The 27,308-nt window shown below is 46.1% G+C and overlaps 1 protein-coding gene across 1 annotated transcript; it reads left to right on the top strand.

Moving 5' to 3' along the window:
• Positions 1-496: 496 nt before the first annotated feature.
• HYOU1 (hypoxia up-regulated 1) lies at positions 497-27,308 on the top strand. The gene is made up of 25 exons (XM_065416958.1): positions 497-663; positions 3,495-3,586; positions 4,651-4,744; positions 6,617-6,695; positions 7,033-7,187; positions 8,569-8,645; positions 9,723-9,904; positions 10,619-10,734; positions 12,148-12,331; positions 12,850-12,984; positions 14,397-14,479; positions 14,578-14,710; positions 15,095-15,282; positions 16,204-16,342; positions 16,452-16,512; positions 18,525-18,607; positions 19,224-19,424; positions 20,511-20,707; positions 21,936-22,023; positions 22,591-22,713; positions 23,150-23,283; positions 23,896-23,980; positions 24,456-24,708; positions 25,789-25,872; positions 27,195-27,308. Exons 1-25 carry the CDS (start codon positions 497-499, stop codon positions 27,254-27,256), a joined length of 3,195 nt encoding a protein of 1,064 aa, XP_065273030.1. The 3' UTR covers positions 27,257-27,308.

Below are 27,308 nucleotides of genomic sequence, written 5' to 3'. Positions count from 1 at the left end.
TTTTACCCGTGAAACCAGGAATTACATCACACCTCCCCATGGCTCATTAACCACCTAAGAATCTTTATTCATGTGTTGTTATACCTATGTGTGATAGTTACATAGAACCCAGGACTTTACACTGCCAGGCCATGGAGAAGGTGTACAGACCTCTTCCCCTGGAGCACACGCACTTGTGCAAAAGACTTTCACAAGAGTAGTTTTCTTTGCCTCCTGAGCCCCACTAGGCAAGCACACAAGGGTCTTTATGGTTTGCATTGACCTATTAAAGCAGGGAGCGTGTGTACAGGAGTCTTCACGTGGGGTATGCATGAAGCTTCCATATATCTCTCCACCTTCGGGGCATGCACTGGCTCCTCACTCACCACCCGCCTCCGGACCCCAAGTGCATTTTTCCAGGGTTGCCTTCGGAGCGGAGCGCCAGCCCTGGCCCACGTGCGCCAATGGAGTTAGAGCATCCCACGTTCTTCCTTCCGGCTCTTCTGAACGTGGCCCAATGGGGCTCGTCGGCTGCCCGGATTGGCTCGCGGGGCCCGGCTCTGTTTGTCGCTCCAATGAGCTCGCGCCGCGTCCGGGCCGGAGGTTGCGCGAGACGCCGGGGCCGCTACCGCTAATGGAAGAAGTGGTGGCGGAGCTCGCGCAGTGTGTGCGGCGCAGTCGGAGGTGAGTGGTGCGCGGGGAGGGGCTGCCCGCTGCCGGCGTAGCGCGGGGCTGGGAGCGGAGACTGGTTTGGGGGATTGGGCGGAAAACGAGCCTGGGGCTCCCTGTGCCCCCGGGTTGAGGATGCGGCCTCCCCCGCAAGCTGCACAGGGCTCTAAGGAGCCCAGGCCGGTCTGTCGGACCCGTGTGGGGAGCGAGCTGCTAGTGCTATGGGGAGGGGGCCGGCGGCTCGATGGTACTCCCTCCACCCCGGGAGTGCTGGGAGCAGCGTGCTCCCCATTAGAGACCTATAGGGGTCTGACCCGCGGTTCGGGAGAAGGAGCCTTTGGAGGGAGGGAACATAACATAATAAGAACATAAGAAAGGCCGTACTGGGTCAGACCAAAGGTCCATCTAGCCCAGTATCTGTCTACCGACAGTGGCCAATGCCAGGTGCCCCAGAGGGAGTGAACCTAACAGGCAATGATCAAGTGATCTCTCTCCTGCCATCCATCTCCATCCTCTGACGAACAGAGGCTAGGGACACCATTCTTACCCATCCTGGCTAATAGCCATTTATGGACTTAGCCACCATGAATTTATCCAGTCCCCTTTTAAACATTGTTCTAGTCCTAGCCTTCACAACCTCCTCAGGTAAGGAGTTCCACAAGTTTACTGTGCGCTGCGTGAAGAAGAACTTCCTTTTATTTGTTTTAAACCTGCTGCCTATTAATTTCATTTGGTGACCCCTAGTTCTTGTATTATGGGAATAAGTAAATAACTTTTCCTTATCCACTTTCTCAACATCACTCATGATTTTATATACCTCTATCATGTCCCCCCTTAGTCTTCTCTTTTCCAAACTGAAGAGTCCTAGCTTCTTTAATCTTTCCTCATATGGGACCCTCTCTAAACCCTTAATCATTTTAGTTGCTCTTTTCTGAACCTTTTCTAGTGCTAGAATATCTTTTTTGAGGTGAGGAGACCACATTTGTACACAGTATTCGAGATGTGGGCGTACCATGGATTTATATAAGGGCAATAATATATTCTCAGTCTTATTCTCTATCCCCTTTTTAATGATTCCTAACATCCTGTTTGCTTTTTTGACCGCCTCTGCACACTGGGAGCAGGTCTTTTTCACAGGGCCCATCGCCCACGTCCCCTCATTCCTTTACCCCACTGGGCACGGACTGTATGGTTCATATCTGCCCCCCCCCCAAAAAAGTCTCTATTGTCGCTTAAAGCCACTGTGTAAAGGAGTGTTAAGGGTTGTTTTTCCATGTTGCACGGTAACTTGTGTATTCATGTGTGCAGAGGCTGGTGAAGTTGTGGTTACTTTAGTTCTTGATCTGTGGGCCTGGTGTGGTTCTGTTACATGTGTGTTTCTCATTCATCAGCATGGAAGATGGTGTATATAATTTATTTTCAAATTTCAGCTTGGGTTGTTGGCTGTATACTGACTTGAGCATTTGCCTTTACCAGCCCAGAAGCTACTCCCAGGAAGGCCAGCTTTAATGGGGGGGCATTGGCCCCATGTAATATTTTTATACTAATTGCAGGGCTGATGGGTATAGGAATGTCTCTGTAAACCACGAATGTGTAATGTCAAGGTTGGTACTGCTTTTTTGAAGCAGTGCTGTGTGTGAAGAAGTGAAGGCAATAAATAAATAAATAGATACTGTCTGTACTCGTACTTCAGGGCTGTCTAGAAGAGTTGACCTGTTCCTCCTGTCTTCAGGCTGGGATGATAAGTGTTGGGTGTAATTTCTTTAAGGTGGTGGCTGCTTTCTGTGCTGTGACATGGTTCATTGCCACGCCTGCCCAGAAAATCAGCATTGGAGTTACTGGAAAGGCCCGGTGGGAAATATCAGTACATATGTAGGTTCCTTTTGTCAGATGCATGAGCACAAGATATAGTGGAGTGGGATTTTAAAGAGCAGTTGTCGTTACAATGGATATTTATTTCCAAGTTAGATGCAGTTCTCTCAACAACATTTCCAAATATTCTAAAAGACTGTGATTAACATGGATTTAAGTCCATTGTGATAGTTTCTCATAAAATCTCATGCAATATTTTTAGATTAACCTTTTTAAAAGCAGTAGATCCTTTCTACTAAATTGAGGCACTTAAGAAAAGTGCAGTTAAATGTTTCTAATTCTTTTATTGTTTTTAAACATTTCACATAGGTGTCAGTGTCAGATACAACTGATGTTTTATATTGCCCTCTTTGAAATTTTTGGGGATGAAATAATTTCATTCATCTTCAGACAAAGGACCACTTAATCGGTTACTGAAATGCAACCATCTCTAGTGTGAAATGCAAAAACTTTTTAACAGTGCACAAAAACTGCATAAAAGTTTTACAGGAAGTGCAGACTATCCTATCCAATTTAAACTGCAATTTAAGGAAGGAGATATTAAGATGGGTTTTGATAACAAAATATGTGCATGTTTTGGAGAAACTTACATGGGCACTTAAAGTGAGTTTGCTATTTGTGACCCACAAAATTGTTGGCTACTCTAGCGAGCAAGAAAATTAGTATTTTGTTAAACTATTGTAAAACCAAAATTTAATATTCCAGACACTTTTTTAAAAATTAACTTTATTCTAAGAATGAACTATAGTTGTAAATCAGAGATAGGTGTGAACTACAACCCTGGATCCAAACTCTCTGAATTTGGGTTCTGGGTAGAGCCAGATCAGAACTTTATATCTCAGGTTTATCTGTATTGTAAATATTTAATATGTGATTTTTATTTATTAGTTGTTGGCATAAAGGAGAAAAATACCATCACATGCTGAGAATTTCACCGCCAGATTGGGGAATTAATCTTTGCTACTTATTTTCAGCAAGATATTAACAGTTTCAATGGCCAGGATGACACAAGTGCCCTTGTGGTCTCTGACTTTCCTCCTGCTGGCCTGTCTGCCATCAGAAACCGGTATGTGCACTTTTTTTTGGATTTTTACAACCTGATCAGTGTTTGAGGGAAGTTTTAAAAAATCTGCCCATCAGGGACCAGCTGGTTCTGGGAACTTCCAATGGGATATGCCTCCAAGATCGTGACTTGAAGTCCAGCCTGAAAATTATAACTATCCAGCTGCTGTTTGGGGATTTTTGTGAAATGAGTTGATAGGTTTCGGTCCTGTTCTCAGCAAATAAATGTGTCCGTTGCAAAAAAGCAGTTAGTATGATTCGTCCCTTTTTTGCAGACTCAGCAGAGAAGCTAAGCATTGATTGGGACAGGGAGACTGTATCAAGGATCACTCCCTCCTCACCACTAGAGGAGGTCTCTGCTGGGTTTTGGGGAGGTACATCAGTAGCTGGTGCTGGGGGAGAGCTTGGGGATAGAGGATTTCTGTCTCCAGAGCTCTCATTCTAATAACCTTTCACCAGCATGAAATTGACAATATTGTCTCAGGTTTCTACTTTAATAGAAAGAAGCATATAAAAATAAGCAATTGAACTGCAATTTACTCAGAACTGGGGGATAAAATTAAATGGCAAACAAAATATAGAGGTGCAAGATCAAGAGATGAAACTGACAGTCCTCGAGGTAATTCTGACATGTTAGTCCTAAAATTTATTGAAAATGAACAGCTTAGCACTGATGAAGTCCAGGGTGGCATGGAACTGCCCATACCTCAGAATGTTTGCAGTGTTGTTCCAGCCATGTTGGTCCCAGGATATCCGAGAGACAAGGTGAGTGAGGTCATATTTTTTTATTGGACCAACTTCTGAAGAAGAGCTCTATGTAGCTCAAATTTGTCTTTCTCCAACAGAAGTTGGTCCAATAAAATATATTACCTCCCCCCCCCCCCCACCCCTTGTATTTCTCATACCTCAGAATGGCATTTCCTCACCTTCCTGTGGATTCAATAAGGATGATCTCACTCTTCTCTCTCTACACCCCTTCCCAAGAGTATGCCAGGAGAACTTGCTAACTGAGAGAGCTTTCTCACAGAAAAAGTATAGCTTCTCACATCTATTCCTTTTGCATTGCAGATGCTCTGGCTGTGATGTCCGTGGACCTGGGCAGTGAGTCAATGAAGATAGCAATCGTAAAACCTGGGGTGCCCATGGAAATCGTTTTAAACAAGTAAACTATAATTATTCTTCTGGTCTGGCATGTTCCCATATCAGCAAACCTGTGAGGAGATACGGGTTATGATGGAAACTCCTATCTCTGCACCTTCTGTAATGGCCGTCTATAGTCATTTTTTTCAGGGCTTGAAACAGCCTTTCACTAGAAGGAAATTTCCCCAAGGGAATGGAGGAGCCTACACTGTCAATATTTGCAGGATATAATCATTGATTTAGAAGAAGTTTCTAGCCCTTATGATTAAGAAAACCTTCCAATTGTGACCCAGCTTCAAGAGATGTAGTGTCATCTTCCTGCATCTACAGATGCAATCCCAGTGCGTTTACTGCTTCTCAGCTTTGCCAAACTGCCCAAAGTAATGCTAAAACTGGTTGGTTGCACTGTAACTATTCAGAAACCTCTGGGCAGTAGTGAAACAAAAAAGAATCACCTGTTTCACTCTGCTGTTGGCACTGGAGCCATTCACTGGCTTGGATGATGGGGGGGGGAGGGGGAGCAGAGGCTGGGAGAGGGGTAGAATAGCAGAGAAACCTCCATCTTGTAGCAGTCAGCAGTCTGAAAAAGGAAGATGAGTGGATCCCCTCCCTGCTCCCCAAAGGTCAGGTGTCTGTTGGTGGGAAGAGGGAGCTCCTTCACTCCCACAGGCAGAAGGTGAGAGACGTAAAGAGTATCCGGCATTGGAGAGGGTTCAGAGAAGAGCCAAGAGAATGACCAAAGGGTTAGAAAATATCTCATAGTGATAGACGCAAGGTGCTTAATCTATTTAGCGTAACAAAGAGAAGGTTCAGGGATGATTTCATTACAGTCTAGAAGTACCTACATGGGGAGCAAATATTTGACGATGGATTTTTTAATTTGGTAGACAAAAGTATAACAAGATCTAATGGCTGGAAGTTGAATCTGGACAAATTCAGATGAAATAAGGCATACTTTAACAGTGATGGTAATTACCTATTGGAACAATTTACCAAGGGTCATGGTGGATTTTTCTGTCACTACCAATTTTTAAATCAAATTGGCTATTTTTTAAATAAGATGTGTTCTAGTTCAAACTGGAATTATTTAGGGGACATTCTATGGCCTGTATTATACAGGCAATCAGACTAGATGATCACAATAGTCCCTTCTGGCCTTGCAATCTATGAATCTGCTAGCCAAAGGCTGATGGGAAAGATGGCTTCCCCAATGAGGTTGCAGAGAATGCTTGCTAGAGAATTGCCTCTGAACCTCGCTTGTTGGGGGTGAGCTAATCTTTTGTTTGCCTCGGGCTAGCATGTGTCAGGTAACTTTTCCAAGTTCTGACATTGCTATTCAATTACAGCCCTTCCTTGTCATGCAACTCTCTTACCATCCTTCTGGAGTTAGGAGTAATGTGTGTATTGGGGGGGGAATCTGGGTATGGTAATAGGTGATGGAGGTACTGAGAAGTCAGAAGCACACTGAGGTTACTTTAGAGTGGGCTCCAGCCCTGAGCCATTTGTTAGAAATTCAGGAAAGTGCTGCCTCTGGCATTCTAACACTTTGGTTACCTTCTTCCAAGCTTCCCAGCAGTATGGAAGCAGGGATAAATCATAGATGCCTTTCAAATAGACAGGTAGAGCAATTGTAGGTGACATTGCACTGAACTGTGCTGCATCTCATTCTTGGAGAATGATCAGTTAGCCCAGCAGCCCTGGAAGGAGATGCTGCTATTGAAACACTTCAGACTAATCAATGATGAGCTATCTCTAGCACATAGCCTCCGTTCCTGGTGGCATCTGAGTATCCTTACTGAGTTTCTCTGCATTAAACGTTCTCAGCCCCATCAGTGGGGGTTGTTTGCAATGAATGTCCATCTGCCATATTTTTTTATCCTTTTTTCTTGCTTAGAGAGTCACAGAGGAAAACGCCAGTGACTGTAGCCCTGAAAGAAAATGAGCGTCTCTTTGGCGATAGCGCCATGGGAATGGTAAGATACCAAATCACCTAAATTCCAGCTGCATATGTTGTACATATACCTGTATACAAAACCCACATTCCATGTGTATTCTCTACACTAGTCCCTTGGAGATGGGTGTCTGAGTGCCCAAGTTAAGAGATTTTTACCCCCTCACCTTGTATTATTTCTCCTATGGAAACCCTAGTTATATGTGGTTTCATCTCTGCTTTTTACCAGACTGTCAATCTTGGCTCCCATAGCAAAAATTCTTTCCCAAATATACGCACACAGTGTGGGGCTGGTTGGGAGGGGTTATGTGAAAGTTACCTGAGAGTCAGGACTGAGCTTGCTCTCTTCCTTTCTGCAGTCCATAAAGAATCCGAAGATAGCACTCCGGTATTTTCAGGACCTGCTGGGTAAACACATAGACAACCCCCAAGTGACACTGTACCGTTGGCGCTTCCCACAACACGAGCTGGTAAAGGATGAGAGGAGACAGACGGTTATCTTCAAACTGTCCCAGTGAGTGACTGACTCCAGTTGCCTCCTGATACCTTCACTGCTGTCCTGTTGCTTATGAAACTTGCAGGGAAACGTCTCCTCTAGCATGTCGGCAGCTGACTCTCACCACTAGAGAGAGGGGAAATGCTGGTTTTAGCTTTCTCTGTAGCATGACCAAGCAAGGAAAGCTTGTTATATGTATCATTCTAGGAAAGCTGCTCCAGACAGCTACAGATGGAGGTATAAAATCTCCCTGGGAAGGAATGGCCATCTTAAAGGCCCAGTTATTGGATTTGGAGCCTCTCACTTCTTGGTTGTCAGTTCAAATTCCACCCAGGTCAGTAGTGAAAACAGTGAAGTGAGCTTGGGAGGAGAGAGGTCTCATTACAGTTCCCAGTCAGCAGGGACCCACATCCCAAATACTGCTGCAATTGGCCATTTTCCAGTCTCAGCACAGAGACTGAGGTTATGCTCCCTGGTGCCCCAAAGGCATCAGTCCAGCTCAAGGTAAAGCACTTTAGCAGAGGATAGCATGGGGAAAAGAGGGAAGCTTTCCCTGACACTGCCTGTGCTGTGCTTGTTCTCTGGCTAAATAAAGCACTTTGGATTCCAGGACTGTCAGTCCAGGAGGAGGGAGATGGATGGGGGATTCTCTACATCTGAAAGGCCTTTTTCCGGTCCCAAGTTGATACATGCATCTTTGCAGAGTTTCTCTGAATGACATTCCCCCAATTCTTGGGGCAGGGATGTTGTCCAGGGTTCTCTGCACAGTGTCCTGCTTGGATCCCTTATTTTGACCCTGTGACTTGTAACCCATCCCTGTTTGTTCCTTCTTTCTTTTCTTTTCTCTCTCTCCAAACCTCCCATCTCACCTGTGATCTATTGATTTCTGGGTTTTGTGGCACCACCCCATCACCTGAGAGTGTGCGCCTCTACTTCCTTTGGTGAGCAAAGCTCACAAATCCCAACATGTTGAATTATAACCTTCTGGAATAATATTGTTCCCGCTTCATATTTATGGACCCAGGTGGTGTCTGTTTCCCACATGGTCACTGCTGGACTTTCCATTGATGGCTTATTTTTACCATTTGGTGTGTTAAATGTGGAGCTTTGGGCCACATTGTCCTTGTTGGGGAGGGGGGAATACTCTCCTCTCCAAGAGCCTTGCTGCCAGTTCTATCGCTTTTTTACTCTCGGGTTGGGGGGTGGGGAGTTTTCCATTTTTTCCCCTGGAGCCGATAATTCCTTAGGCTTATGTGATTTTGGGGCTGTCATGTTGGTGCTTCATCCTGTATTGCCCGGTGCCTTGTGAGAATTGCTAGAGAAGCTTTGGCTTTACAGTTGAATAAAACTTTCAGTGCCTGTCTGATGGAGGGTTTTATATTCTTGCCTTGTGTTGCAGTGAAATGCAGTATTCTCCAGAAGAGATACTGGGCATGGTCCTGAACTATTCACGTGGTCTGGCTGAGGAATTTGCAGGTTGGGATGATTGTTGCTTTTTTACAGTATCCATACATTGTTCAGTTTATTTTGTTTAATTTCATAGGATGTGGAATTTACAGAGAAACTGGAGGGGACTGGGGTTGAAGGTCTCAAACGGGATGTCTTGGGGAATCAGGAACAGGATGTTGAATCATTTAACCTTTTAAGTCATCAGTTTAAATCAAGCTTAATCTGCTAATTATCCAGAGTTTCTAGCTGATGGCTGTTTGGTGATGTCTTAGCCCAGTTCCTTGTGGACAAGTACAAAAAAATTTAAAAAAAAATAAAAAAATCTGGTGGTTTTTTTTAACTAGCCCTCATATTGGCACCCTCTAAAGAGAATAAATATAGAGACTGAAGACTTCTTTATCTCTAGAGCTGGTTAGGGCTTGGGGCATGGTGATAGGAATTTGGCAGGAGAGTGGCAAACTTGCCCTGCTGCCGTCCAACTTATACCTGCTCTGGTTCCTTTCACCAGTGCTAGACTCGTATATTAAAAAAAAAATTATCTTGTGGAATATTAATTAATAAAAGAAACTAGACCATGGACTTCTCATCGCTGTATTGTTAATCAGAAATGCCAGCAGCAATGGAAACTGCAGAAGAATTGGCTGGATCTGTTCTTACTGCTGTATTACAGGCCTGCAATTAACATACTTACAATTCAGGCATTTGTACTAAAGGGAGTTCAAACAAGGATTTACCCCAGAGAGAGAATTCAGTCATCTACAGGCTGGGATTTCGGGATTCTGGAAGATTAGATTAATTGCTGAAGTCTGAACAGATTGAACGTGTTCCTTTCGCAGCAGATACTGGGAGTGTGACCATCTCACAAGATGCTGTGAAGCCTGGTGGGTTTGAGGTGGAAACGCTGAAACAAATTCATCCCTGGTCAACTCCATTGATGACTTCTTTCAGTTTCACCTGGGCTGAAATGGGCCTACAGTCTCTCTTTGCAGCATTGACTTTGCTGTCACAATCTCCATAGTTACTTGCATGTTGATAGCCCTGTTATGGAGGAGTTTTTGTACTTGCCACTCCCATGGAAAACCTCTTCTCTTCCATGCTTTGCAGAACAACCTGTAAAGGATGCAGTGATCACCGTCCCTGTATACTTCAATCAGGCGGAGAGGAGGGCAGTCCTGCATGCAGCTCAGATGGCAGACCTGAAGGTCCTGCAGCTGATCAATGACAACACTGCTGTGGCTCTGAACTATGGGGTCTTCAGGAGGAAGGACATCAATGCCACAGCACAGGTATATGCAGCTGGTGTAGAGATGGAGGAGCTACTGAATTCCACTTAAGCAAGTGGGAAACTTAAAGTGATGAACTATAAAGATGTGCTCATGCTGGTTGAGTGCTCGTCTTGGTTAATGCTATCTGTTAATTGCTGTTACAGACCTGTCTTAAGTATTGGGCAGAGCACATGTGTATAAAGCAGCAAGTACATTCCTAACTGTTGCGCTTTCTGGTAGATACGGAAAGCAAACAGGTGGTTTGTAGTTCAGAGAGTGGGGAACTGGGAGTTGGGATTCCTGGGTTCTAGTCAGCTTCACCATACTCTTGATCTGTTTTTCCCCCCACTTGTAAAATGGGGCAATGATACTGACCTACCTCACTGGGGACTGGGAGGCTATTTGTAAAATACTTGGGAGTTCCTCAGATTGAAGGAACTCTTGACGAGCAAAGCATTCATTCTGTTTTCTACTTTATAAAATAGAAGTATGGGAGAAGTAAGGACGCACTCGATAGGTCCGTTATTACAGGCTTCCAATCCACATAGCTATTGCTGTGAGTGTAATGTTGAGTAACTGTGCTTTGCTGTCTCTCAGTGGACTGGAGCAGGTTTAGTGAATGATCAGTGCCTGTCCCATTCCAAGCTGTGAGATCCCCAAGGTCTTCTCTCCTTCCCATTCAGGGACAAAACACCCCGGTACCTTACTTAGCCTTCTCTGGCTTCTTCTTTACAGAATATCATGTTTTATGACATGGGAGCAGGAAGCACCGTGTGTACGATAGTGACTTATCAGACAGTGAAAACCAAGGACTCGGGGACTCAGCCTCAGCTGCAGATTCGGGGGGTCGGGTAAGAATTTCTCTTGGGTCCCATATTTAAAAGAAAATATTTACTTTGCTGACTCTTCTAAACACAGAATGGGATGAATTTCGGAACTAGTTTTAAACATGAGTATTCAGACAAAAGCTGGAGTAGGGGCAGGGTACCTTGGGTGGGTGGATTCAGTCTATAAGTAACTTGGGTGACTTCACTTTGTACAAAGGATAGTTAGAATGTGGACATGTTGCCAAACTTTATAGGTGTAGCTCATAGCGATCCTTGTGTATAGAGTACCGAACACTTTCTATTATAAAAGATTCTTGTGACTCTTTTTTAAGAAGCCGTCACACTTCCATTGTTTGTGGCAGGTCTTTGAAATTTGACATGGATAAAAGCTTGGGGCTAGAGCGATGCCTCTCCTTATTCTATGAAATTCCGTTCAGGTTTTAGCTGAGTTAGTAATTTTAAAGAAGACTTTCCCTTCTTTTGCTTCTTGTCCTCGGGGCCTACGCTGCTAACAAAGCAGCAGCAGCACATGCTGTAATGTAAGAACACCTGGATGCTGCCAGGGCATCTGTAGCTGGGAGGGGGCAGGGGGAAAGCTGAGCTTTCCCCTGATCCAGAATGTGACCCATCATTCACTCTAGGAGTACCACATGGGGCAGGAGAGCCCACCTCCTGGGTTTTTGATGGGGAGGGGATAAAGCTAGCTAGGCTCCCCACAACCACCTACTAGACCAGGGGTCCCTAACGTGGTGCCCGCGGGTGCCATGGCGCCCGCCGGGGTGTCTAAGTGTGCCCGGGTACTGGCCGGTGGACAAGCATCTGCCGCAATGCCGCCGACAAGCAATGTCATCCAGAGCCCCGGGCCCTTTAAATCGCCAGCCGAGCCCCACTGCTGCAGCCCCGGGGTAGTGGCAGCAGGGCTCCAGCGGTGATTTAAAGGGCCCTGGGCTCCCCGCAGCAGCCAGAGCCCCGGGCCCTTTAAAGCGCCAGCCCCGCTGCCGGAGCCCCGGGGTTACCGCACTATATGCGAACCCGTGGTATATCGGGTCGCGTTATATCGGGGTAGAGGTGTATCAGAAACAACTAGCCTCATGCAGCTGCAGGGGCTTGAGTTTTTTGATCAGTGACATTAAAAGCCGAACTTGTTTGTTTAAAGCCACGTTGTTGTTTATAAAGCAAAGCCATGCACTGGAATTTGGTGAGGAGAGAACTGTGCAGCATTCAGGAATGCATGCAATCCCTCTTTGCAGCATATTGTTCTTGTTATAAATGGTTTGCAGGTGAGAGAATTCTTGCATGCTCTTGTAAGAGTTGTAAGATCCAGGCCAGCTCAGGAACTCTCTTCTGCGTGGGGAAGGTACTTGCAACTCCAGGTTCCATTATTGACTTAATCCATCCGGGCTGAGTGTCTGCTTCTGGTTCCTATTCTCTGCTCAGATTTGACCGCACCCTAGGGGGATTGGAGATGGAGCACCGGCTCCGGGATTACCTGGTGAAACTCTTCAACAAGCAGCAGCCTTTGAAAGATGTTCGGCAGAATCTCCGGGCCATGGCCAAGCTGCTAAAGGAGGCCAACCGCCTGAAAACTATCCTGAGTGCTAATGCTGACCATATGGCCCAGGTATGTCCCTGTGCTGCAGGAAATCCCCTTTCCTCAGGAATGGGGATGACTTGGGTTAAGAGTGAGTCTGGGAGAGCTCTGTCCCTCTGTTTTACGTAATCTTTATGCTCCTACAATGTTCTCTCCCTCCACCCTTGCCCAGGAGACACCAATGCTGATGGCTTTTCTAAACTGATTTCGCTTAACAAACTGGTGAGAACTTGGATTTTGCTACTCAAGTCCATAATGTTACTAGTTTGAGAAAGGTTTAGACCTTTGCAGGAGATTAGGAGAGGTCTGTTCCTAAATGGCTACCAGGAGCATGAGATTTAGACAGCTGTTACATCCAAGGCACCATGTCTTGTGTCCCTCCAGCACCGGGGGAGGGATTGGGATGTAAGAGGATAGGCTGCATTCATAAGGTGCAGTGGAGTGGCTGGAACACACAAGCCAACCCAGTGGGAGTCGGAACAACGTTAGCTTGGAGAATGCTGTGTAATGTGAAGCTGATGGCTTTTTCTCTCTGACTTCCTGGCCAGATTGAGGGGCTACTGGATGACGTGGACTTCAAGGCCAAGGTCTCCAGGCAAGAGTTTGAAGACTTGTGCTCTGACTTATTCCAGCGGGTCCCAGGGCCTGTGCTACAGGCGCTGAGCAGTGCAGAGATGAACCTGGTAGGTCCAGGGATACTTTGACAAGTGTGGGGTCCTCTGATGCTGAGCTGCTATCACATCACAACCACTGCTGTTTGAGAGGGGTCTGGTTTGGGAAGATAACTCACCCTGCTGAGAAGTGCAGGCTCCTGTCTTCCTGAGGGCAGAGGTGGCAGTGCAAAAGTTACCACATTGCCATGTGTAATGGGGGTTTACCTCCATCACCAGCAAGGCAAGGGAAAAGACCCCGTTAGTCATGCTCTGCACCGTTGGGGAGGGGGAAAGAGTTTAACTAATTACCTCCTGGACAGAGGAGGCAGAGCTAAGCTTTACAAGTAGCCGGAAGGAACTCTGTTCAGGGGACATAGAGAGGAGACAGGTCTCTCTGAAGGAGAGGAGTCCTGATCTAGGGCCTACAAGATTAAAAGAATTGAAGTCGGGTGAATATTTTGTTTAAAGCTGAGCCCCAGAAGGGGACTGGACTGTTGCATGACATGGACAGAGGGCTGCATCACAGAAGACTCTCTGAAGGAGTCCAGGGAAGAGACAGGCTGGGCATGGTCCCCACAGCTGAGAAAGTGGCCACCAAAGGAGGTGCAAGAGGCGAAGTCCCCAGCAATGCTGTGTCCTGGCACAAAGGGTGCGCCCTAAGGTTGAGGGCATGCACTTACACCATGTCAAACAGGTTTCCATGATTGCCATGTGTACTGGTTGCCTATAAGCCAGGGATTCGGGTCAGGGTTTTACTGACTACTAAAAAGCCCTTAATTTTGGTATGAAGACTTAAGAATATGTCTCCCCCACATCTCTTGGAGGCATCTGAGGTTGGCCTAGCTTTCACCAGAGATCAGGAATCTCATCTCTGGATGCCTCTCCAGAGGGTGCATGCCTGACTGTGGTTATGTCCGGATGTGACTGTCTTCAGAGAGACATTTCATTTCATTTGTTCGGTGCTTAGAGATTCTAAGGTGGCAGGTGCCTTAGATTCCTGAGAGTCCCCTAGCTAGATGACTGTCTCTGGGATGCCGTGCAATGCCTCTTTGGATCAGCACCTTTCATGGCTGTAGTTTCTATCTCCTCTTCTCTGGACCACTGTTTCAATGACTGGCTCCTCTGGCATGGAGCCTGATCTGGGTTTGATTTTTGTTAAATAAGGTGCAGTGTCCCAGATGCTGGGGACAGCTGCTCTGTAAATCGCTCATGTCCGTTGGGCCTGATCTTGAAGTACTCACTCGGGCACAACTACTTTGGGAGTTTACTGAAATAAGGACTTAAGATTTTTGGACCCCAGTCTTGTGTTTGAGAGCGGGGTTGGTAGTGCGACTGCTTTCCGAGCACTAAACGGTGGATGGTGGAGGGATATTGAAGCAGTGAACTTGGCTTTTCCAAAAATACATTCTCAAGGCAGAACCTGATTGTCTGTGAACTCCTAGGATGAAATCGATCAGGTGATTCTAGTGGGAGGTGCCACCCGAGTCCCCAAAGTGCAGGAGGCTTTGCTGAAAGTCGTGGGCAAGTAAGTATATGAGGCCTCTGCCACGTGCCTTTTCTCAACAACCTTGTGTTTGTACTAGTGACAGAGAAGCTTGCAACTCCCTCCACCTTGCTTTGCAGAGATGAACTGGGGAAGAACATCAACGCAGACGAGGCTGCTGCTATGGGTGCAGTCTACCAGGCGGCTGCTCTGAGCAAAGCCTTTAAGGTCAAGCCCTTCATTGTTCGGGATGCAGCTATTTTCCCCATCCAGGTGAGCTTCCCCTGTTGTCTCTTTTGGGGGAGGAGGGTATAGTGTGGGGTGGCATTGGGAGAAGTGATTATAAATAAGCAGTGGGACCTTGTGGTGCTGGAATGGCATAAGGGAAACCTACAGGTTTTAGTGCTGAAGGGGTAATGGTGCTCAGTCTGGAATCGTACGTGGAGCCACTGGAAGGAAAGACACTAAAGTATTCACCCTGGGTGCTTTGGGCAAGTCTCACTTCTTTATCTGGTAACATGGGGTAATGCTTACACTCCCCATAAGGTGGGTAAGGATTGTCTACCAAGTGCTTTGGAATCCTGTGATCAAAGATGCAATGTAGGGCAAAATGTTCCTGTTAGTGGCTGATTCTCTGCCCTTACCCACATGATTCAGGTGGAGTTCACCCGTGAAGTTGAGGAGGAGGATAAATCCAAGAGCTTGAAGCACAACAAGCGAATTTTGTTTCAGCGCATGGCACCATATCCACAGCGCAAGGTCATCACTTTCAACCGCTACACGGATGACTTTGAATTCTATGTCAACTACGGAGACTTGGCTTTCCTGAGCCAGGATGACCTGCAGTGAGTGGGGACAGGCATTTGCACAGACTTGCCCCCAGGATGATAGGTGCTTAGCTGGAGAAGCTTGCGTGCAGATGGATGGCTGACGATGCACAATTTCAGAATCTTTGCTGCAATCCTTATATAATTGAGAAAGCCAGGTTATGTGTAGTTGTCTAACATTGCAGTATTGAGAAGTCTCCTCTCCATTTTAACTGGTCCCTAGTTGGCATTTTCACCAGAAGGGCCAAGGGTTAGAGGACCTGTGTTGCTGTTGGTACTGTGGTAGTAGTGTGGAGACTGAATTCCCGTCTCATCCTAGAGCTAGTACCTCCAGGTCAGGCCCATTGTGAGAAGGCAGGATGGGGAAAACTCCCACTGCCGCTGCCTCAGGGCTGCTTGTTCTGTGGACAGATGATTCTAGTCTCCAAGACAGTTGTTCTGACACCTTTTGCCAGCACTAACTTCTCTTTTGACGTGCGCAGACTCCCTCTCGGGCTATCCCTGCTCTGGTTCTTGGGCTCACTTGTTGAGTCTGGGACCTTCCCATCAGAAACAACTGATTACCATAGGGCATTGGTGTGAAGAAGTACCCAGCTTTGTTGCCTGTTCAGACACTTTGCCAGTGAGTGGCATTGGAATGGTTGCAATATGGCAGATGGGGTGGGGGTCCCCATTCGTGCGTGTAACTGACACTAAGTGTGTCAACCAGTATGAATAACACCAGAAACGGCAGCCTGCTCAGTGTCTGAAATCTGGCTGAAGCTCAGGAGTGATTGGCCCCAGTGGGGCAGAGCTGGCAATAGAACCCCAGAACACTGGAGTAGATTGGAGACAATGCTGAAGTAAAGTTGGGGAAGAGGGATGGCTGCCCACTTTACTGCTTAGGCTTCTTCGGTTGGTATCTGTTCATTCTCTCTGTCTTGCCTTGGTTCCCCCCAGAGCCTTTGGGTCCTTGAATCTCACCACTGTGAGGCTGAGAGGAGTCGGGGATAGTTTCAGGAAGCACTCGGATTATGAGTCCAAAGGCATCAAAGCTCACTTCAATATGGATGAGAGTGGAGTGCTTAGCCTTGACCGGGTAAGTGCCAGCTAGCTAGTGCCATCTATGTTCCCCTCCCTACCCTATCCCTACAGGTGCTGCTAAGAGACCTTTTTTAAATATATTATCTCATTGTCTCTGCTTCCAGGTGGAGTCTGTGTTTGAAACTGTAGTGGAGGACAAACCAGAAGAGGAGTCAACATTAACAAGTAAATACACTGTATTGTTCATATTTTGTATTCAGACCAGCTGTTGCTTTGAATTCATAACTCCTAGTTAACCGCACCACATTTCTCTGAAAGAGACAGGTCCTGTGGCTGGGGACAAGTGACCAATTAAGTGAAGTACTCTGACACTCCCCACATGTACCCAGGGTTGTGAGGCACTTCACAATTACTTGCCCTTAGTGTGAAGCGGTCTTATCTATGCCTGTTGTAACTCAGCTTCCTGAAACCAACAGCCTCTGGCAACACAAGCACTGCCTGCCAGTCCTCCGCAGACCTCACCCTCTGTGTAGGTTAGCTATAGACACCCACTGAGTCCTCAGAGCATTCCCTGTGGTGCCCAGCCATTAACCATTGGCTGCTCACAGAAATTATCCAGTTTGCTATCTCTAAGGGAACAGAATAAACACAGCTTAAGTGTTACAACTCAGGATCAGGTCCTTCGTAACATCATAGCACCGAGATATATTTATAATGAAAACAAACATAAGTTGTTGAAAGCTGAGATTGACGAAATAGCAAGAATAATAATGGAAACAGAAATGTTTACATGTAAAACAAAAAGTATAACACTCTTGGTAGAGCCTAAACTTAACTTTAACAAGCTGCTTAACTTGTCTAAAGTAGTTCCTCACCTGAAGCAATCTCTCAATGTCTCCAGCCAACCCAGCTAAGATTCCTCTATCATTAATGCAAAAAGCACTGTTTTTGCTTCCTCGCTGAAGGATAATGGTATCCTTTTCCTTATATCACACCAAAAATACATTGTTTGTCCCCTGAGTCAGGATTACCCCTGGGGCTTATTCCCTGGTGTGCTGACTTCATATCTCATGTTGATTTCATATGCAAACAGATCTTCCGTTGTGTTGGCTCACAGTGTTTAATGTACATTTGAACTGAGACAGACAGGTGAATATACTCCTTTTTGTCTTGCAAAAACCTGTCTGTCAAACTTACTTTGATTCAGACTTAAAATGTATATTTTCCAGCATATATATGCATAACTCCTTACATAGCTTCAGTGCATATGTTTTGCAATTACCGTATATAAATGACCAGTGAGATCCTGGCTTTCATTTAAGATCTTACATGACATTCTTTATAGATAAATACTACAAAAGCAGTATGCTAGGTGTAGGGAGTTTGACAAGCCTGATGGGATTTGTTAAAGAATAGTGAATTCTTTTGGCACTGAGGAATCTTTAGGGTCGCAAGTACCTGTCTATTAATCTTAGCAGATCCAAAATAACTAATGGCCCTGAGCATGTGCTGCTAGGTGAGGGGACAAGTCTCCCTGAAAGTGTCATGCATGCTCCTAAGGTGCCCATCAGCATGGTATCCAGGTATGCACCACATGCATGAGTAATACAAGGGAGCTGCATTTTCACCTCCCTCAGGGAAGGGGTGTATTTAGAAGGAAACAAATCCCTTTCCTTCGTCTTGAGGGCAGCAGTGGAAGTCTTGTGCATCTGGTGCTTCATTGGTTGGGCCGTGATGCCACTGACTGGAAGCTTTCCATTGTCCTGCTTTCAGGGCAAGTGCAGAGACTTATAGCTGGTGTGTAGGAAGGAGGAGTGAGAGTGCATATGGGTGGAGGTCTCCTAGGGCAGTGAACAGTGGAAAACTCAATCACCGTTTGGAGAGGCAGATTCCAGGCTACGCTTTTGCGAGATGAGGGCCCAGTACTTTGTATACAGAGGGATGTGCAGGAAGGGAAAGAGCTAGCAATGGTAGTGCAAGAGTTGTTACAGCAAATATTGTCAGGATCCCAGGCTGCCTCTGGATTATTGTTGGACCTTGGAGGGGCACTTCTACAGAATTCATGGTTTTAAAGTCAAGAAAATTTGTTTTGCACTGATGAGTTACCAAACCCCTGACTGATGCATGTCACTCCCTCCTGCTGTTGCTGCTCTTCCTCCTCCTCTCACACTGTTCTCCGGACTGCTTCAAAGACTGACATTCTGAGGTTTTTTTGTTTGTTTTTTTTTCTCCTGCAGAACTTGGGAATACAATCTCTAGCCTGTTTGGAGGAGGAGGTCCTACTCTGGAAACAGGAGAGAACCTGACAGAGACTGTTCAGGTGAGGTGTTGGCTTTGATGGGGAGGTGGGACCCAGACTGGGTTCAGTCCTGGCTGCAAAATAGAGGAGGCAGTAGTTAAACATGAACCAAATCAGGGTAACCAGCAGGACATCAAGATTTAAAAACTACACAATGTAGAAGTTTGTATCTGTCTCAAAGTCTAACACGGTGTTAAAAATAAACATACAGCCCTTCTGGTGGCAATCCCTTCGGCAAATGCTGCCAAGGCTGGTTCCCTGATGAAGCCTCTTTGTCATTCCAGTCTCCTTTCTGGATCCTCTCTGGGTAGTGCTGTGTAGGCTACAATCTCCTGCATCTCATCGTTGTAGGCTCTGGCAGGTTCTCCTGCTACACAGACCACTTGGGCCTGGCTGCTCCTGTGTTGTTGCCAATAAGAGTCTCAGTTCGCTTTCCCAGGCATAGAAAAGGGTTGTGGTTCCAAGGTGATATAACTTTCCTGAAGTCCTCATTGGCCTGCCCGCTGCCTGTCCCTCTCTTGTAGCCTCTGTGCCACGTTGAACGCCAAGCTTCCAGTATGAGCCTGCCCTCTCTGTGTAACACATCTGCATGGTATTTCCATGTAAAAACTGTGGCATTTTCCTCCCTGCTGCCCAGGAGGAAGAGGAGAGCCAGACAGAAGCAGGAAAAGAAGAACAGGGGGAGAAACAGGACCAGAAGGAGGGAGAAGGAACAGTGAGCGAGGAGCAGGGGGAAGAGAAGCAGCAGCCATCTCCAATGCAGGATAAAACAGAAACTGTCCCTCCAGAAGCAGAGAGACAGGAGGAAAAGGAGGAAGGAGAAAAAACAGCATCTCAGGTGAGCAGCTGACTCTGCAAAGGGAGACTCCCAAAAATGGTGACACTGTGCTGTTGTACCTCAGGACTGGAATCTGACTGGAAATAATGGGGGAGGGTGTGAGAGATTCTACCCCATGTGCACAGGCTGAGCACCACAGCTTTGTTCCTGCTCACTATCTCTGAAAATAAATCCCTAACTGACAGGCCACTGAAATACAATCCCTGCTCCTTAGGGGCAGAAGTGGGGAGTGACCTTCACTCAGGGTCTGAAGCTGAGTGTTTGGAGACTCCTTGCCAAAGTTCACTTGCGTTGTTGGAGTTTTCCCTGCAGAGAACCCTTTCCCTTGACGTTGCCTCATCCTCAGAAGGATGTGTTCAGCATTGCTTCCCGTTGCCCTTCAGATTCATATCAATCCACTCTCTCCTTCCAAGGCCGCTTTATATTTGTTCATCATCCTGCTGTGTTGTACCTACAGTGCCATTCTGAGCTGGTAAGTGCAAAGCTGTTGTGTGCAGAAGTCCGTGAGAGGCAGTCATGCACTGTTCTGAATAGAAATGGGCCCTGCTGTTTGCAGCACGGGACTGGGAGCTGAGACTCCTGGGTTCTGTTCTGAAATCCCCATGTAATCTTGGGCATTCGGTTAATTTTTGTTCCTTGGCTTCCATGTCTGGGAAGCACTAAGGCCTTGCCTTAACAGTGGAAAAAAGGTATGTTGATTTTTTTTTTAATTATTATTCCAATTAACTACCTGGAAGTAAAATCCTAGAGAAGATAGGACAGTTTGAGATTCTCACACAAGCAAGCAGGTAGAGTTAAAGAAAAAGGAGTAGCCTTGTCTTCACTAGGATTTTAGCACTATTTAACTAACTAGAGTTAAGAATACATCTTTTTCATAGCGGAAACAAGGTCTCTCGGCCTGTGAAGCATTAAGGCACTGCAGACCTGCAAATTATTTTTTATAGATGTAGAACACTAGCTTAACCCTAGGAGCTCAAATCCACCTTACCAGGTTCTTGTGTGCCTCTCTTCAAAATATTTGTTGCAAGTGAGATGGTACTGCAAATTGGTCTTTTTATTTATCCTGGAGTTCCTTCTCTGACACAGGATCCCAAAGAAAAGGAAGAATCCGGGAAAGAGGAAGAAATGTCCAAAAGTCCTGGTGACAGCACAGCCACCAAAATGGAAGAGAAGAAACCCAAAGTCCCCAAGAAGCAGAAACTCGTGGATGAGATTAGTGTGGAGTTGGATGTCCGTGATGTGCTTGACCTGCTGGAGGAGGAGTTGAAGAGCTCAGTGAAGAAGTAAGTTTGAGGGGAGCATGCTGAAGTGAAGGGTGTAGGCTATGGGAGCAGACTGGGCTGGGGCACAGGGACTAGAGTGAGCAACAGATTCTAAGGTGCATGTCTTATTGAGTTCAGGTCATGTGCAGAGATGACACCACCTTTTCCCATTCCCAGAATGAATCTGACTGTAGTAAACATTGCAAGACTTTGCTCACCCCCACTACCTGTATTGACCCTTCTCTTGTCACCATCCTTCTTTCAGCAGCCCTTTCAAACAAACTAGGGGTAAATGTCCCAAAAGGTGGCAAGGCCAGAAACTCTGAATGGCAAAGGGAGGAACTGGGATAAATGTGCACAAGAAAAGGGTCAGTTCTGAGACTAGAAAATGACAAGAGCTGGAAGTGGAGACAGTGCTGGCTGTGTGTGTTGGAGGGAAGGTTAGATCTGCAGTGAGTGGCTGGGAATCCCAGATGGTCTCTCTACGCCCAGTGAGGTGGGGGGAAGCTCAGCCTGGCCAGTTAACATCGCTGTAGCCAATAATTTTAATCTTTTCCATCTTCGACTCTGGTCTTGTGAGCTCCTGTGGAGTGGCACCCTGGCTCTGTGAGACATTAAAGATCTGTCCCTGTTGTATTTGTAACCATGCTAGTGACGACAGTGTTTACATGGTCCCCTCATCTCCACAGTATGGACAGGGATTCTCCCCCCAGCCCCCTTGGTGATCATAGTAGCCAAGCCATGCTATCAGTGCCCAATGAGTCTAACACAGCTCTTGGGTGGGAGGAGAATGAACAGTGTTCGGAGCAGTACTATAACTGTTATCATCTCTCTTGCCATAGTTTTCATTGACGTGTTTCAGTGTGTAGCCAATGAAAATTTGGGATGTGTGTGAGGAAAGGTGGGTTGCCCGAACATGTGCAGGTAACAATAGTGCGGATGGATTTTTAGTGGGGGCCTTTGGTTTAGAGGGGATTAGGGAGAAAGTTTTAGCCAGTCAGTACTCAAGGAGAAACATCCTGAGCACTGAAACTAGGAGAGATCTCTCCTGACTTCCCACCTTTTGGATTTGACGCTAAGACATCTAAGTGTATCCTGTAACTGGCCTGGCCTGGATGCTGATGGGTTAGTTAATGGTGTCTGAGTGATAGGTACTGCTGCCTACAGAGATCCCTGTCTGCAAGGAGAACATCACCCCCTCTTACAGGTGCTGATATTTTTGCTTATTTCTGGCCTCCTTGCACTTTAGACTCCAGGATCTGACAGTCAGAGACTTAGAGAAGCAGGAGAGGGAAAAGTCAGCCAATAGCCTGGAGGCATTCATCTTTGAGACCCAGGTAAGAGCGATGAAAAGGGTTGAAAGCTTATGAAAACAGGTGGGAGAGGTTGTATACTGTCAGGGCTGAGCTGGCTGCAGAGGGTTGTATCAGTTTCAAGGTGGGGAGCGGTTGCTTTGAGGAGTTCATCTGTCATCATTTTGAGTGTTCCCTGTCCCACATGGCTTTGGGAGGCTTCTTCAAGACAAATGGGACCAGATTAGGGCTTAGGCAGCATACTAAATCAAATCTCTGCCTGCATAAAAGCTTTGTATATGCTGTCCCCTCCTCTGCATGTCTCAGCAGCATCACGCTCTAGCTGGAAAGAAACTCCAATCAGCGAGGGCAGGAGGAAAGCGCTTATTCTACATGTGAGGACTTGTCAGCTTTCCCATCCCACTCTCAGCTGATTGAAGGAGCAGGAGGACAAATTTGGGGGTTGAACTTCCACTCATTAGCATGGAGCAGCCCAGGAGTCCTACAGTTGGTTGCAGCTGTATTCTGTCAGGGGGTTGAGAGAGATTCCTTTGCTGTCTGTGCCTTCCCATTAGTCAGCAATTAAGCTGAAGTGACCTTTACTCTTCTCAGGACAAGCTTTACCAGGAGGAATATCAGTTTGTCTCAACGGAGGAGCAGAGAGAGGAAATCTCAAGAAAACTGAGTGAAGCCTCCAATTGGATGGAGGAGGAGGGCTATAGAGCCACGACCAAGGTACTGCTGCATGGAAGTAGGGTGTCAGTTTGCACTGAATTGCCAGTAGGTGGCAAATAGACCTAGGCTTCCTTGGTTTCTTTGTTGTCCCCAAGTCAGGAAAGGTGAGCTTTTATCTACTCTGGCCCTTTTGCTCTGGGACTTGGAAACCCTTTTGTTAATTTGCCCAGCACTGAATTGCACAAGAACTAGCCCTTCCCATCCCTGTTGCTCAACCTCTTGGAGCACATAAAGCAGTTAACTTTCCATTCTCCATATACAGTGTCTAGTGCCGCAACTCCTGTTAGCGTACAGGACTTGTGCATCTGATGGGCACAGCAGGCAAAACTCCTGCAGCTCAAGCTTCTGGGATTCACAATATTTCTGGGATTAAAGGTTTGGAGCGGTTTTAGATGTCTGATCAGTTCTGTTCCTGTCTGTTTTCTCACACTTGCAGGAACTGAAAGAGAAGCTCTCTGAGCTGAAGAAACTCTGCAGGAGCCTTTTCTTCCGTGTGGAAGAAAGAAGGAAATGGCCAGACCGCCTGAATGCCCTCGAAAATCTGCTCAATCACTCCAGCATCTTCCTCAAGTAAGAGTGAGACCTTGAGGAGAAGATTTGAAGTTGTGGGTGGTGCAGAAAGTGCTGCATGTGTTTGACCCACTACTTAAAATGGAACCTGGCCTGCTAGCCGCTAAACCCATAGAGGGAACAAGGCTGGTATGAGAGGCTGGTATGTGGCTCCTTCTAGAGCCTGACAGGCATTTTAGGGAGTGTGTTAATAGAAACACTCAAAGCCCATAAATTACTCTTCAGAACAAAGAGTATGACATCCCATGCATACTGCAAAGCACACCCATTCTCAGGAGGGTCAGGACTGCCTTTCTCCCCCCCCCCCCCCCCCCTCCTCCACCCCCATACAACCATCCTAGCAAACCCACTTGTGGGCCAATCCCATGGTAAATTTTTGTCACTACTAAATGTGATTGGGAATGGAATACAAAACCCCCAATCACCTGAAATACCTGGGTCTTCTAGTGTTCACTTTCCTTGGACAGAAGTGCATGTATATGTGAAAAGCAGTAAGGTCCAAAAACATGAGTCAGTTTGTGCAATGACTTATAGAAATTTCCAATACCATTGATGCAAATGTTAACCCTGAACAACAATTGGGGCAAAAATATATTTTTTTTTGTCTTTCAGGGGAGCACGAATGATTCCAGAGGCCGATCAGATATTCACAGAGGTGGAACTGAGTACCCTAGAGAAAGCAATCAATGAAACTGTGGTAAGTGAAGGGGCTGGGGAGCCCATTCAGGATGTGTTGTTGGATAATGTGATCAATGCCACAGCTAATGGATTTACTTTCACTTGGGGATAGGAAGCAGAGGATGTACATCCTCTCCTCACATTAGGAAAACCTCTTTCTGTTTTAATACTCCCTGCTACCAAACTTGATTGCATATTGCTTTGGAAAAATGTAGCGATTGGAGATACAGCTGGTTCATGTGCAATATGGGAGGCTAGTGCCTTCCCAGTAATTAGTATTTGTACGGTTTTAAGAGCAGCCAATGGCACTCTTGTTCTCTGGTCTTGTAGAACTAAGAGGCTGGAGGATGTGGGGGTGGAAGCCTTGTTGACCACGGGCAATTAGAATGCCCAGGTGCTATGTCTGGGATTGTGTGTTTAAAAGCAGTAACTCATGTAACCAGGAAATAGCAGCATATTCATGGGGAGAGATTGACCCTGGGCTTTCCTTGCAGACTTGGAAAAATGAGACACTGGCAGAACAGAATAAACTTCCTCCCACTGAGAAGCCCACCCTGCTGTCCAAGGACATAGAGCTGAAGATAGCAGCCCTGGACAGGGAGGTGCAATATCTACTGAACAAGGCTAAGTTTGCAAAACCCAGACCCAAGAAGGAAAAGAACACCACAAAAACTGATTCAGGCAAGAATGCCACAGCTTCCCCCGACACCGAGAAGGTTATCCCTCCCAAGGAGGAGAAAGGAGAAGGTGAGGCACACTCAGGACAGGCAAGTGCTCCTGTGAGCATCTGATATTATTGAACCACCAGGTATAATGTTCTCTCAAAGCTGTTTGCACTGAGCAAAAGGAGATTGTAATGAGAGTAATCTTTGATAAAAGCGGAAAAGCTGCTGATCCTCCTAATCAGGGAATTACTGGAGAAAGCTTGGTGAAATATAGCATGTTCCAAGTGCTACTTCTGTATCTTCTTTCATTGACATTTGTTTGAGAAGGTGTCCAAGTTTTATAAAGCTCATGGGAGGGAAAGCGTCTGCCTTTGTGGCTTAAATAGAGACTGGAGAAGAGACCGCCTTCAGCACCAATTTGGTCTCTGCTCCCCACTGTGAGGCACAGCCTTCTAAGAGGTGACACCTTGCTCTGGATACCTGCTGATTCTCTGCTACCTGAGTGGTAGCCAGCTGATTTCAGAGATTTCCTAGGTCACATCATTAGGGACGCTAGGATTTACAGCTCTCCTAGCTCTCAAGATAGATGAGGTCTTGAGTGCCCGGTCCCTTTATAAAGATCAAACCACTGTGTCTGTGGACAAAGCTCCCCTATGCTAGCCCTGGTTCCTTTAGCGGGATATCTTAGTTAGGCTCCAGCCCGTGGGATGGCTTTCCTGCACAACTCTCAGGCCTCAGCCTGGGGCTGATCTTCTTCCAGTGGCTGTTGGCAAGCTCAGAACACAACCCTCACCCCACACACACTATTTTGACTACTCCAGAGTTGCCTCTGGCTGCTCTTGATCCCTGCTGAACTCTTCCCTTATGGCTTGCTGCCTGATGCTTCCTCCGCTTTGCTGGGGTACTTCTGTGTTTTCTCAAAGTGCTCCTATTGACTACCCTTACTGACCATCCCATTGGCTTTCCCGGGATCAATTATGAGAAATTAGTAATGTTCTAGTGTTGGGCTGCAATTGGTTCACTTACAATCCACATTGGCAAACTTTTTTTCCTGTCCAGTGTTTCATCTGTACATTTGATCTTCTATACCAGAGCTAGGGGAGGTGTTGGGCTTGACATACTTGTATGACCACTTGTTGCACATCTCTCCCCCATAATACAGATAAACCTGAAGATGTCAGTCCAATCAGGGAACCTCCCATAGTCGAGGAAGCAACACTAGGTGATCAGTCCGGACCGGACACAGGTAGGGATTCATTTGTGTAAGGAAATGGAACTCAGTGACTGTGGATGTCTGTAACCCACTGGTTGCAAATCTCTCTCCATTTCTGTTTCCCTGCAAATGAACCACAGGGTGAGAAGGAGCCTCTGGCTGCTGAGAAAGTGTCAGTGAATCAAACTTTACAACTGAAAGGGCCAGCTACAGGAAAAACGTCTGGGATGGAATGGTAGCTGTGGCTCCTTTAACACTACCGCTAGAACTGAGGAAGGGGAACTGGTTGTAAACCTGTTCACTTGCAATATAGACCCACCTAAAGGGGTCACTAACTGATTTAAAACCTCAAACTGTCTTAGGGCTATTATGAAGACATGGTTACATCTGCTTTAGAACTTTTGGCATGTTCCAGCCACTGTTGGAAATGGGACATTGGCTTGATTTGATGTGGCAATTAAGTTCCTGTGCAGTGAGGCTGAAGGACACTATTGTACCTAACTAGGGGACTATTATAGTGGTAGTGTGTCCCTGGAAGGATCAAAACCAAACTTCTACAACCTAACCAATTGAAATGTTCTCTTGACAGTTTTTACGTTCCAGTGGAAAGTTCTAAGGGACTTTTAAAGCAATTGTTCCCTGCAGCATTTGGAAGTCAAACACTGCAGTCCTGTGCTAGTGTGTGAGAACCTGCAAGTGACCATAAACAAGGAAACTAATACATTTTCATTATCCAAACTGAATTAAATGTATACTTTAAGCAAATAGTGTAGAGCGTAAAAAGTAAATTAAACTCTTAGAAATTGTTCAGCTCGAATAATCAAGGGATTGTCTATAACATGGGAAGGAAATGTATTTTCCAAAAGCAACTTTTAACCTGGCAGTGTGACTCTAAATAATATCCATGTGGCAAGATATGTGGCCATGCTGGTTTACCCCCTCCTTAAGGTCTCCTTTTTAACCCACACAGCATGGGTGAATCTCTACCTCACCTTGGTATGTCTGCAACTTGCTATTTTTGTTCCTGTCCTCACCAGTGCCACCACCTATCAGATAGAATTTTTGGGCTACTCAAGGGCCTGATTCCGCAAACACTTACACATATGAGTAAAGCCACTTATGTGCATCAGTGTTTTAAGAATCAGGCCTTGGTGTCTAATCATGCCACTTGTAGTAGCTACAATCTAATACTAGTGCCCAAGCATACCTCCACAACTCTACAATCCCCTGTTCTCTGAGTGTGTTGAAGTATTTTAATGTTTATATTATAGTAGCGTCCAAAAAACACATTGTATAGCATGCTTGTCACTTTATAAGCATAATTTCACTTTATTTTTGTTTCTGTTATTACATAGAACCTGAGAGTGAGAAGAAGCCAGAAGCTAGAGAGGAGAGCAGGACGAATGATGAGTTATAACATCCCTTGAAATTTCTTCTAGCATCACATCTATTTATTTAACAGGTTTTTT

This window comes from Emys orbicularis, chromosome 15 (assembly GCF_028017835.1).
Source record: "Emys orbicularis isolate rEmyOrb1 chromosome 15, rEmyOrb1.hap1, whole genome shotgun sequence".
Lineage (NCBI taxonomy): Eukaryota > Metazoa > Chordata > Testudines > Emydidae > Emys > Emys orbicularis.
Note: the sequence above shows the minus strand (reverse complement) of the source record. Positions and strands in the feature narration are given on the sequence as shown.